Consider the following 13,497-nt stretch of genomic DNA (forward strand, 5'->3'; position numbering starts at 1 on the left):
TGAAAACTTTATCATGTTCCTTTTGCTGTACAATGATAAGTCTCTTATTGGCAATTTATCACATAACTCTCTAAAGCTACATTGAGGTTTGTGGCTGTAATCTAGAAGAAATTGTAAAAAGCTTCATGGTGTTTGAATAATTGTGCAAAGGACAGTAGGCGGAAATTCAACTACCTGTCAACCAATCACCTTGACTTCTACTTTGCAAAGCCTGATCATCTTAGACCAAAAGTTCCATTGGGTAGAAAGACTTCAGTGGTGTAAACAAGACTTCTCCTCAAGATGCATGGACTGGTTGCTTTGATTCTTCTTAGTACTGTTTGTAAGTGCTCTTTATTTTTATTGGGACAATCACTTGCAGAAAAAATACAAATTTGATTACTGTTCTTTTTTTAAAATCATATTTACTGTCTTTACCAGGTATTATAGAGACTGCAGAAGTTCCTCGTTTGATCTCCACAACTGAGAGGAAACCTGGTGATAATGTTACCTTTTCCTGTCAATCGTCTAAAGATCACAGATTCCTTCAGTGGTATAAACAGTCTCCTGGAAAGATGATCCAAACAATGGCTACTGGAGTTTATGGAAAACCTACACCAACTAAGACATTCAATAATACTCGTTTCCAATTCCATAGAGAAAACAATGAGATTTCTCTTACCATACATTCTGTTAAAAAAGAAGATGAAGCTGTATACTTCTGCCAAAGTGGAACTGAATTTTTGCTAACTGTTCATAATGGATTCCTCTTGGTTGTAAAGGGTAACGTAACTGCTGTTGTTATTTTCTCTGAAAACAATTACCCATCTTTGAATTTTCAAGTTCAGCACTTCTGTGCATTAGTTTAACTTTACATGTTCTTTTTTTTATTATTTATCTTGCACAGACTGTAGTCAACAGACATCTGTCTATGTGGAACAAACTCCAGACGCTGCAGCGGTCCAGCCAGGAGACACCGCCAGTCTCCAGTGTTCCCTTTTTTCAATGAACAATGAAACAAGACCTCGGTGTCCAGGAGAAAGCTTTGTTCACTGGTTCAAATCTGGATCTGGAAGCTCTTATCCAAGTATCATTTACACAGCAAGGAATAGCACAGACGATGCAGCGAAGAGAAGCTGTATCTACCACCTCTCAAAAACAGTAGAGAACGCCTCTGATTTTGGAACTTACTACTGTGCTGTGGCCATCTGTGGAGAAATACTCCTAGGTGGTGGAAGCAAACTGGAAACCAGTATGTATTTGCATTCTGTCCTCAATTTGTTTATACATTCTTGTCTTGAGTATTGTTGCTTTAGAAAGTAAACTTTCAGGCTATATTAACAGACAACACTGGTAATATAACCTGAAAATGTAAGTCATCTTGATAATTTTGACATAATTAATAAAATATGAATGTGTTTATCTTTTCCTCTAAGATGCCAGGCATGTCTAAGGATTATTTTTCTTTAAGAACAGAACAAGACTCAAGTGTTCTTGTGCTTGGAGGACTGTTGGGGTGCTGCGTGATTGTGATTATCAGCCTTATTTTCTACATAACTGGAAGGAGAGTTTCCGACAGTGCTGAAGGTTGGCATTTTATCTTTTATCAACATTATTAACTGAAAATTGGTTGTTAAATATTAGTTCATTATATGTTATTTCACATAGCATCCAATCTAATCAGGTGTTTTTAGATAAATGTTTACGATGAGTTTTTAAAGCTACATTGTTTGGTAGACTGTCAGTAACAGCAAATTGAATTCATTTTTGAGATTATCAGGGGAAATCTGTATACAACACAGCCTTTAAAAATAGATTTCTGTAAAGAAGAAAATATTCTTTGGGAAAAGTTTTGTATTTGAATCCTTAGAGTTTTCTAATGTCTATAACAGATGTACTCGGCATATCACTATGGTTTTATATTTTTTTCCTCCTGCTTTTTAAAGAAAACAAATGCATTAATTTTTCCTTTCATCAACAGGAATAAGAGGATCACATCATGCTGAAGATGAAACTTTGACTACTTATCAAACAAAGAACTTGGTAAATTTAAAATTAATGTTTACAGTACAGTTAATCTAGATTTTTAGGCTGTGCTCAAAATGAGCAATTTTTCCTTTAATGTATCTGACATAAAACATGTTTGTCTACAAATGTTTTATGTATTTTTTCTTTTAAATGAAAGTCTCAATTGTCAAATTAAAGTAGAAAATGAACTATGATGACCTGCAAACATGTACTAACTGTAAAATGCCAATGGTGGTCAATTCATTTTTAACATACATTTGACATTACCACATAATTTCATATTTTTTTTGTAAAAATTGTGTATTTACATTAGACAAAAAACATTAAAGAGAATTGAGTCACTAAAAAACACTACATAATTTTAGCAGTTAAAGTTTTTTTTAGCAATCTAATGTAAAACTTTATTTCAATTTTATTGATACAAAATAAGACAGTAAAACAATAAGTCAACAATAATCTGATCTTGTATAAATGTTGTCATTAACAAAAAATATATATGAATTATTTACAGAATAAAGAAGAGAATATGACCTACGCAGAGGCACTGAATTTCCCTGCAGCAAATGTGAGAAACTGCAAGAAAGTGAACACAGAATGTGTCTATTCTTCAGTCAAAGCAAATTCAAAAAAACAGCAGCAGCTCTGATTAGAGCCGCAGTATTTGCACCAGACTCCAAAAAACAGGACTAAGATCAATCAAGCAAAAGATGTTTGACTCTATTTCTGAGTGCAAGATTTTTCATGTCTGTTCATGTCGACTTCCTACTTTCTGGATACATTCTTGTATTTAAGACCTTCAGCTCATTGAAAACAGATAAGTTTTGGTATTAACAAGTCATCTCTTGGTGTTAACAAAGTACAGCATGTCTTTGAAACAGATGTTTTTCAGTCAATGTCAGGGGAAACTCGTGGTCTTTAAAAAATAATAAACATGTCCAAAGTTCTGATTCAGCAATTACAAAAATATATATTAGCTGCAAAGATGTTTTTATGATGTAAAACTGATTAAATACTTGAATTAGAAAATTTGGTGTTTGGTTTTGGTCCAAATCATTGAAACTCTTTTAAATGTTGTTTTTTGGGCTGATTTAAAGAAAAGACATGTCAATTATTTGCAATTCTATTGTAACTTTAACACTTTTGATTTAACATGGGGGTAGAAAAAACTACAGCAAAAACTGCCATGATAGACTTCATCTTCTCTCGTCGATTGTTTAAAATCCACCACAATGCTCTTCTATTGCAACATAAGTGATAAGTAAAGAACAAATGACAATTTCATAATCAATTACTCCACAAGTTTTGATGAATTCACTTCTTCAAACTGTGTATGTCTAATTCCATCATGTAATAAAAATAACTCCTCTGTGCTTCAGTGAGAATCCCATCTTAAATGTGACCCTAATAAACATTTATCTTAACTGTTGCTAGTTTCTTAAAATATCAAGCTTTAAATAAAATTTCAAATGTATTTGTTCTTATCTACCAAATGTCAGACAAACTGGTAATAACTTCACTGAATGAATACCAGATGTTTTTCTACAAATAAATCTCAGGTCTGGTAAAACAAATAAGCAGTTAATTGTAATGTAGATCATTTCTTCTCACTGTTCATGTGTTTGTCAGAACATTTCTCAATAAATATGCTATTTGTTTTTGATTATTAAAATGTCTTAGAATGTTTCTTGTGTGTTGTTCAAGTTTCTCTGTCATAACATATTAAAATGTGTTAACGTTAAAGTATCCTGTACATGTATTACCTTGTGTGAATTTCCAAGTCAGGCCACTTAACCCATAAAAAACAAAAACAAAAAAAACAAAAAACAAATAAAATCAAAACCTAGTACTTTATTCATTGGAAATCAGATAATGGTTTGCTATCCAGTGTCTTACTTTGGTTTAATAAACAAAAAACAGAAAAAGCTAGTGTGATTTTGTTTTTCTTTTTTGCTTCAAACATAAAAACAAACTGCTCTTCTGATGGGTTGGAGGAGCTTAATATTTCCAGATCTTCTCTCATCATACTGTTATGATATGGTGGCAGTTTTAACAAATACATTAAAATGTTACATAGGTTTGACATAATGTCCATGGTAGATGGACACAGGGCAGCAGCAATTGCTTTAACACTGCAAAACCTCTTCTGTTAAAATCGCACATTTCAGCAACAAGGCAGTTCAAAGTGCTTTACATCATAAACACACACATGCATGCATGCACACACACAGAAATACAGAGTTGGAGAGGACACAGTGAACAATTGTCAAGTCCCATCGTTACACACAATTTGTCAAGTGTTATTCTTTGATGCAGACATTAAATACCAAGTTCCCTGTGCAGTCAGAAGCAAAGAAAAAAAAAAGACTACAGGTGCAGAGTCTGCATTTTGTTTATCAGTGCTTGTTTTGGTTTCAAAACTAGAACATCTTGCCTGCACCATTTTGGAAGGAGGACTGTCCTACTGAAATATGCCCCATTGTCTATCACAATGCTCCGTGGACTGGTTGCTTTGTTTCTTCTAAGTGCAGTGTGTAAGTCCAGTTACGTGTTCATATTTTATGTATTAATGTTATTAATGCTAAATCTTTGTGTGAAAGCATTCTTTTTTTTCTAAGCATGAACGTTTGAACGTTATTCAATTTGATTTTTCTCTGAAGACTTCTGGTCTTAGTTCATGTGTAACTTCTCTGTTTCTGTCTTCCTCCTTTTGCAGTGATTCCATCTCTTGAGGTTTCTCTGTATATTCCTCTAATTGAAGCTGCACTCGGTGAAAATGTGACTCTGTTATGTCATGTCAAGGGGTATGACAGCGGATTGTTTTACTGGTATAAGACAAATTGTGAATATTTGATCCAAACAGTTGCTCAAGGTTATTTCAAAAAAGTAGACCTTGAAGCACAGTTTAAAACCGTAAGATTTGACATCCAAACAGAGGGCAACGTGTATTCACTCATCATAAGAAACATCCAAAAGGAAGATGAAGGAACATACTTATGTCAGGCAGGAGAAGCCTACAGGATGGCATTCGTTAATGGCACAAAGCTGGCAGTGAAACAGTACAACGTGCTAACGTCTCAAGAAACTCTGTTTGGCAACAGAACCACAGCTGAAACAAGTATGTATAATATTAGTAGAATGTTCTATGAAAATGGTGTTTTAAATTAAAAATAAAATGAATCATTACAAGGTTGTATGTAATTGTTAAACATCTTCAACATTAAAACTTTAAAAAAGAGGTATGTTGACATACAAATTGACAGATTTGCTCAATCTTTTGAAAAATTAACCTCAAATGTCAAAATTACTGAAATTCGAATTAACGTTAATATAAGTTGAACTTAATGTTAGTGATAATGTAATTTGAAAATTGTTGTTGTATAAAGTAAAAAAGTTGTTAACTGACCAAACATTTTGTGTTTCCAGGAAAAACCTGGGATCCCATTGTCATCGGGCTGTGTGTGGTGTGTGTTTTATGTCTGATTGTAATTGCTGTCCTTGTGTTTTTGAGAGACTGAATTTAATGTGAGTGGAAATATACTGATGCTTTATTAATTTCTTTGTATTTTTGTTTTTGTCTGTACAGTGTTGTATTTTAGGGAGAAAACCTATTACCTAGTTGATGTTTTTTGCATTTAGGTGGTTTTGTTGTATGTGTTGTAGAATGTAAATAAAAATTATTAAATGTTTAATACTTCAGATCCCTAGAAATTTTCAAACATTCAGCTTTTATCTACATGTTCTGGAAAAAAATGCATCTTTTTAATGATCTGTGGAAAAATGCTCATTGATATTATTGATTTGCTTGTTCTGCTAGTATTTTGACAATTCATGTTCAGTGACGAGTACCAAGCTGTAAAGGAAGAATGCTGCCTTGTTGCTGTTGAAAATGTTTGACCTGACAAAGATCAAAAAAGGACTGAAAAGGTTTTAATAAATACTGTGAAAATTAAGTGTGTTGGATTTTATTCATCCATATACTGTAAGCCTTTTTCATTCCTGTGTTTTCATCTGCTTATTGACTTGTAACTTCCTTCTATTCATCACAATACTATACTAAATGAGATTTAGATAAACCTCATTATCTAAATCAAATTTATATTTGTAATCGTAGGTGGCACACATTCGTGCACTCATACAAATAATCCCAAAGATTAAAGGTCATGCAAACACGGGTTTTTATTCTGATAATGAAACCTCTTTATTTTGATGCCATATGCAAGAATTATCCATCAAAGCTGCCTTGACACATGTAGGCTATTTTTTTCTTTTTTTAATTTTCAGACCTACTGATGAAAGAATCCCTCCGCCACTGAAAAAAAATCCAGTTGGGATCTTAAGGTCTGATGTAATTTTTTTAAAAATATATCTGTGTGTCTGTATCAACTGCTGCTTCAGAATGTCAAAAACAAGAAGTTTAGAAAGAGAGAAAAACAACATGCAACAGGTTGTGCCACGTCTGCATTTCCGCCAGTCAAGGAAGAAAACTAGAACATCTTGTATATCTTGATTTTGATCAGAAGGTTGCTGTTCAAATAAATGGTGCTCCATTTTCTATCAAAATGCCTAGAGGACAGGCTGCCTTCATTCTTCTGTGCATGATTCGTAAGTTCAATTGTTTTTCTTTCCCATTTCGTTCGTACCATGCATATGCACATTTAAGTGCTGAAGTAATCAATACATAGAATAAAATATAATAACATTACAGTTGTATCCCTCTATTTTGGATTTATTGTCCTGTCTGCTTTGTAATGATTGCAATTTGTTTCTCTCTTGTTTCTTTAGTTGTGTTTCAAACCATCAGGGTTTCTCGTCAGATTGCTCAAATAGGAGCTTCACTTGGTGACACTGTGACTTTGACATGCAACTTTACTGGCCATAAAAATGTGTCTATTTACTGGTACAAGGTGAATTATGGAGATATAATTCAGAGAGTTGCAAGTACAGAGCTTCACAGAGTAACACTGGAAGGAGAGTTTCACAGTCCAAGACACAGTATTATAAGAACAGGACACGTGTATTATCTCACTATACGAAATGTTCGCAAAGAGGATGAAGCCTCATATATGTGTGAGGCTATCACAGCAAACAAACCGGCGTTCATAAACGTCACGCATTTGGCTGTGACTGGTAAGAAATATTCATTTTGATCTGAAAACTGTATTTGGCTGAAAAAAACGCATAAACTGTGTTAATTATTTGTTCTTTTATCACTCAGGTCACAAAAACCAAAAGTCTGTCTACGTGAAACAAATTTCAGAAACCACATCTGTGCCGCTTGGCACAGAAATAACTTTGGAGTGTTCACTCACGTTACTAGAGAAAAACAAAGCAGCAGATCGATGTGCGGCTGAGCACAGTGTGTTCTGGTTTAAAGCTGGTTCACAATCCGATCCAGGAATGATGTTTGCTGCTAGGAACATCTGTGACTCAGAACCAGGAAGGAGCTGCAGCTACAGACTGTCCAAAACCATACAGAACCCCTCAGATGCTGGGATTTACCACTGTGCTGTTGTGACATGTGGAGGAATCCTGTTTGGAGAAGGAACTAAAGTGGAATTAGGTGGGTGGTAAAATTTGTAAACTTAAGTAACAGTGTTCAGTTAAAATGAAGAAAATACCTCTACATTTTCATTGCTTGACAACTCAAATGTCACCTAAAGACACTTGAAAAAGTTACAGATGCAAAGGTTTGCTGGCTAATTATACATAGTTTTTCTTTTGTCAGAAGAAAAATGGGATCCTCTTGTCATTGGACTCGCTGTGTTGTTGGGTCTCTGTGTGATCGTCATTGCTTGTCTAATTTTCTCAAGAAACTGAATGAAAGGTAATTCCTACTTGCAATTTAAGTAACATGCAGTTTTTTTTCTGTTTTGATTTCTTTTATTAATTTATAAATAAAAAAAAAACAAAGCAGTTGTTCAAACAAAAAGAGTCCAAGAGATCAGTTGTTTTAAAACTTCAGCATTTTTCGTGCATATTATTTCTCTTATTGCTCATTTTGAGATTGTTAATCAATTAAAACATAGAATGTCCTGCTCCAGTTATGTAGCTAAATGTGATATAACAGCAAATATAAATTTATCACTTTCTCTCCACATATATTTCTGTTTCTGTTTTAAATGTCAGTAAGTTTGACCCATGGAAACGCACCTCAACTTTTAAAGCAATTTACTTCCTGGTTTCAAAAAACTATGCATTTGCTTTCATGCAAAAACTGTTATAACATAATGCAATATATATGAACTATAAACAATATGCAGGAAAAAGATACATGCTGTGCTATAAACCTTTGCTTTTCTAATTATTTTCTTTGTCTTATTTTCAATTTTAGTCCAAACACATTCAAGTGCATTCAAGTGAGTGCAATGACACAAGTCTTTCCTCAAAACATTTCCAAAGACGAAGATCGTGACGACAGCTTCAGAAGCACAGGATCGACAAAAACACTGTTGTTTCCACTTCATCAGTAGGGAAGCTTGTTTTTGTGGTTTCCTGTGTTTACCATGGAGTTTCTCTCCAACCGAGTCAGTGGAGAGACAGTCCTAGACTTTTATTAGCTTTGTGAGGCTCCAGTCCGAGACAATGAAGAAGTGAAAAACACAATACAAAGTTCAACAGCAACCAATATTTTGCTTTCAATTAGAAGAGACAAGTCAGAAAGCCTGTTTTTTTTTTCTTAAATTGGTCTGTTTTAAACATATTGAACTGAAGAAGAGATATGTGAAACCCGCTGTTTTCAAAGATTGTTTACTTATGTGTTTAGTTTCTACACAACTAAAAGATTTTTCTGTCAGCATTTTTTTTTGTGTGTGTGTGTGTGTGTGTGTGTGTGTGTGTGTGTGTGTATGTGTGTGTGTTTAAGGGTTTGCTTTGTATTGATCTATTTACTTTGATTAAGTGACACAGATGCGCAGTTTCAGTTAAAGTGATTTTCAATTCATAATTTTTCTTTAATTTTGTATGGTGAATTTTGGAATAGTTTTGATGTTTTTAATGTTGTTTTAGGTAACAAGTTTTGAAATACTTAAAAATTGATTGTGCTATACTCTTCTTATAGTCAGACTCAGTTCAATTGTTACAAATACTGGTCATAAATACATGGTTACATGTTTTATGGATAAGGCTCTTTCTAACGTTTTAAATGTTTAGGCAATCATTAAGAAAGTATAGCTTGTTTCACACTTTACAATAAGGCTCCATGTTGGCATTTAAAAATGGTGATTATTCATAAATAAATTGTTATGCTGTACACTTTACAATAAGTCTCCTTTTTGGTATTATAAATGTTTATTAGCCATTAGGAAATGAAAACATGTTATAAACTTTGCACAAAGCTCCCTTTGCCATTTATTAATGTTTAGTAGTCAAAATAAACAGTGCATTGTTTTATACTTTAAAATAAGGCTCCTTTTTGATAGTTGTAGATACTTAAGATTCAGTGACAGAGTGAAATATTATATGCTAAAGAATTAGATTTAGAAAGCAACTTAGTTTGAAATGTTTAATATAACAACTCCAAATGAAATATATAAGTGAACAGATTTGGCTCACTTTTTGGTAAGAAACCAGGCAGTTTTTTCTTCTTACCCTTAATGAACAATCTGCTATTAATCATTAATAAAGTTTTTTATAGAGGAATTAATAACATGTCTATAAACTATTAGCCATCTATAAGGGAGCCTTATTGTAAAGCAGTACCAGTATGGTGGCCAGATGAAGCACAACGATACCATGGTCATTATTCTATATTTTGGTACTTTTGACATTGTGGGCCGGTGCCAAGTCCTGCTGGAAAATGAAATCAGGATCTCCGTAACTGTTTGCATAAGGAGGAAAAAAATTCCCATTTCAAAAAGTTGAGTTGACTTTCCTGAGAAGAAGGCAGGTACTCTGAATAAACCTGCCTGACTCTGTGGTGCTCAGGGTTTGGCGTTTCGTCTCAGGTGCTCAGGTGAGTTCCAGTGAACCAGATGTCCTGGGAATTCAAGATCTACATTTTCTTCTTGTTTCAAACCTCAATTTAAATTTTATATGAAACTAACAACCTTACCTGGTCTGCTGTCAGCGTTCATTCTGAACAGAAACATTAATATAATTTGTGGAAAAGGTCACAAAATACCTCTTTTTTCAAGAAAATCAATTCTGCTCAAAGGTGGATTGATACAAATCTGATTCTTTCAGTTGTGTCCAAGGCTGAAACATTAACAATCACAATGTTATTATTATTATTATTATTATTATTATTATTATTATTATTATTATTATTATGTTATTATTATTATTATGTTATTATTATTTCAAAATCTCCAGATAATACAAGGTATTACAATATAGTGAATCAGTTTGGTTTTATTGGACAGAACGCCACTGTGTTGAGAAATTGTTACAAACTAAACCTAAAAATATTACCAGCCCAGCCACTACACTACACTTTACAATCACATTAAATTGTTATTATTGTGTATTTCAAAAGGGACAATGTGCATCACATAATACCCCAGAGATAGCCAAATAATCCAGTTTTCATCAGTAGTCCCTCCAAAGATTTATACTTGAATAAAGAGCATTATAACACTGAGCATTAAGGCATGTTTGACCAACCCATGCAGGCAGTAACAACATGTAGGCATTGTATTAGAGGGAGTGCACTCTCCACTTTTCAGCCAATCAGGATGATTTTCACTTTATAGACTTTGAACATATTGTGAGTAAACCTTCATTTGGGTAGTAAGGTGTCAGTTCTGCAATACAAATGCATTTTGCCACTATGATTAGAAAACTGGCTGCTTTGATTCTTTGGACTGCAGCATGTAAGTATAAAGCCTCATGCAAAATAGTTTAAGCTATGAAACAGTTTATATGTACAGTATAGTGCCTCTTTGCAGTTAATACATGGCTGATATTTAACATTTATCTCCTTTTTAGCTCTGAGTCAAACTAATGACATTCCTCATCAGATTCCTTTGGAAGTGGTTGAAGTTGGTGGGAATATTACTCTGCATTGTCCACTTTCAAAGACGGAGCGCAAATTCTTCTACTGGTACAAGCAGCCGCTTGGACATATGCTCCAGACAGTTTCTTCAGGAAGCTTGACTGAACAAAAACTCAGTGAACAATTTAACAACAATCGCTTTAATTTAACAGCGGGGGATTCTCAGTGCTCTCTGACTATCAAGAATATCAGTAAAGAGGATGAAGCAATGTATTTCTGTCAAGGTGGGACTGCTTATTTTCAGCATTTTGCTGCAGGGATGTACTTGGCCGTAAACGGTAAGCTCTGTTATTATTCAAAGAGATCAGACAAGATTTTCAGGTAATAGTCTTTATTAACAATCTATTTATTTTTTACTGAATCCTAGATCATAACAGTCCAACACTGACTCATGTCAGACAAACCCCAGAGACAACATCAGTCCAGGACGGGGACACAGTTAATCTCCGCTGTTCTCTTCTGTCCAACACTTCTGTAAACTCTGGTCAATGTCCAGCTAAAAACAATGTGTACTGGTTCAGAGTCGGATTCGGAGCCTCCCATTCAAGCTTTATTTACACTAACAAAAGCAGCTGTGATGCTCAGCAAAGGAGCTGTGACTACCAGCTGTCAAAAACTATACAGACGTCCTCAGATGCTGGAATATATTACTGCGCTGTGCTCACATGTGGGAAGATCCTGTTTGGAGAAGGAACTAAAGTAGAGATGAGTATGGGTAATAAACTATGGACTTTAAATCACTAACTGAATTTTTTACAGTTTCACTCTGTTCAACGCTTTGGGTCAGACTGAAAACTGTCGCAGCTTTCAATGAGCTAAGCAAGATAACAAACATAATAATTAAATTGTTATATTTTTCCTTTTGAAAATGTGTCTCTTTTGTTCAAAATTTTTCCTTTTAAATTCTGGGATACACAGTATGGACCTGTGTGTCATGTCATTAGTAGACTATTTATTTATTTATTTAATTTATTTATTTATTTATTTATTTATTTATTTATTTATTTATTTATTTATTTATTTATTTATTTATTTCTCTTCTGCAAGGTAAGCCTTTGGAACCTCTTCTCATTGTCCTGAGTCTGCTGTTGGGTCTTTGTGTGATAGTGATCGCAATTCTTATATTCTCCAGAGATTAAAGGTAAGATTGTTCTTTTGTTTTTTATATTCTTATAGTTTATTGAAAAACCTTTTATTTCTGCTATGGTTCATATTTAATTATTAGTCAAACATTTTTTTTGTAAATTATAAAACTGGATATTCATCAACATTTCTACTTTCACATCTTCTTACTAATTTTACTGAATAAATCATCTGGTAGTAACACAAGCATGTACACATATGTATACACTTGCTTACACAAAACTTGTAATTTTTATTTTCTATATTTTGACATTGAAAAGTAAAATTGTTCTTTTATTTGGTCTCCAGTTCTGATATCTCTTTGAACAATTCTTTTAAGGATGCAAATATGTATTTGCACCCGCGTTTCTCTACTCAGAAAGAAGAAAGAAAAGGAAAATGATCATCCATCAACTACTATGGACTAGAATAATGAGGAAGAAAATATCAGTATTTGTTCATGTATAAAATACCTGAAATATGTTTCTTGTAAGCTTTGTTTGTGTTCAATGCTAATGTTGCTTTGTAAAAAGGACAATAAACAGTTTGCTTAAATGTTGCAAGATATTATGTTTTGTTTTGTGCCTTGGTGAACACAAAACAAAACAAAGTGGCTGAATTTCCACTTCATTATTCCTCTTTGTGTTTTTATTTATTTGTTTTTAACCTGAACAATCAGTTGAACTGACATGTACACCAAGTCTTTTGAATATTTATCAAAAATATTGTTGCAAAACAGAGACTAATTATTTAAAAATGAGAACAAATTACATTTCTACCAGTAGCATTTCCAGCTTGTCAGTTTTGTAATTCACAGCATGGACAGTGGTTCAAACCTGCTAAGTAGTATGTATAATTAAGCAACAAAACTATAAAATGTGGGATGAATGTCATGCAAAAACAGGTTCTGCTTCACAATTGACATGGAATTGATAAATATCTCTGCAACCTGTCCACACAGAATATTTGTTACCAGGGCCGTGCAGAGACCACTAAAGGGGCAGGTGCTCAAAAAATAAATAAATAAATAAATAAATAAATAAATAAATAAATAAATAAAAAAGGGCACATCTAACCACAATCTAGGGTTAGGGTTAGGATTGTGTTCACTGACGATGCTTTCTGGAAGTACTCCTGAGCCCATGCTGTTATTTCCTTGATCGTGGCATTCCTGTTTGAGGTGCAGTGACGTTTAAGGGCCCGGAGACCACGAGCATCCAGTAGAGTTTTACGGCCTCGACCCTTACGCACAGCGATTGTGCCAAATTCTCTGAATCTTTAGATCAGGGGTTCCCAAACTTTTTCCTGCGAGGGCCACATAGCTGTTCCTTTTTATGGTCGGGGGCCAGTCTTAGTTTTTGGAAAAAGACACCTTA

General features: G+C 33.8%; 2 protein-coding genes across 2 annotated transcripts in view; both read left to right on the forward strand.

Annotated features, from left to right (window-relative positions):
- The first annotated feature begins 245 nt into the window (after nucleotides 1-245).
- On the forward strand, nucleotides 246-3,916 carry LOC103136840 (uncharacterized). The gene is made up of 6 exons (XM_007550274.2): nucleotides 246-322; nucleotides 421-762; nucleotides 887-1,231; nucleotides 1,456-1,566; nucleotides 1,961-2,022; nucleotides 2,519-3,916. The coding sequence occupies exons 1-6, from the start codon at nucleotides 283-285 to the stop codon at nucleotides 2,651-2,653; spliced, it is 1,035 nt and encodes a 344-aa protein (XP_007550336.1). The 5' UTR covers nucleotides 246-282; the 3' UTR covers nucleotides 2,654-3,916.
- A 6,599-nt stretch (nucleotides 3,917-10,515) lies between these two features.
- LOC103136933 (uncharacterized) overlaps nucleotides 10,516-13,497 on the forward strand; it is an 18,398-nt gene continuing 15,416 nt past the window's right edge. The window contains exons 1-2 of the mRNA XM_016670555.1: nucleotides 10,516-10,817; nucleotides 10,933-11,277. Of these exons, the coding sequence (XP_016526041.1) occupies nucleotides 10,760-10,817; nucleotides 10,933-11,277 (403 nt within the window). The 5' untranslated portion in view covers nucleotides 10,516-10,759. The remainder of the gene's footprint in view (nucleotides 10,818-10,932; nucleotides 11,278-13,497) is intronic.

The sequence above is a fragment of the Poecilia formosa genome, unplaced genomic scaffold (genome assembly GCF_000485575.1).
Source record: "Poecilia formosa unplaced genomic scaffold, Poecilia_formosa-5.1.2 Scaffold35, whole genome shotgun sequence".
NCBI lineage: Eukaryota > Metazoa > Chordata > Actinopteri > Cyprinodontiformes > Poeciliidae > Poecilia > Poecilia formosa.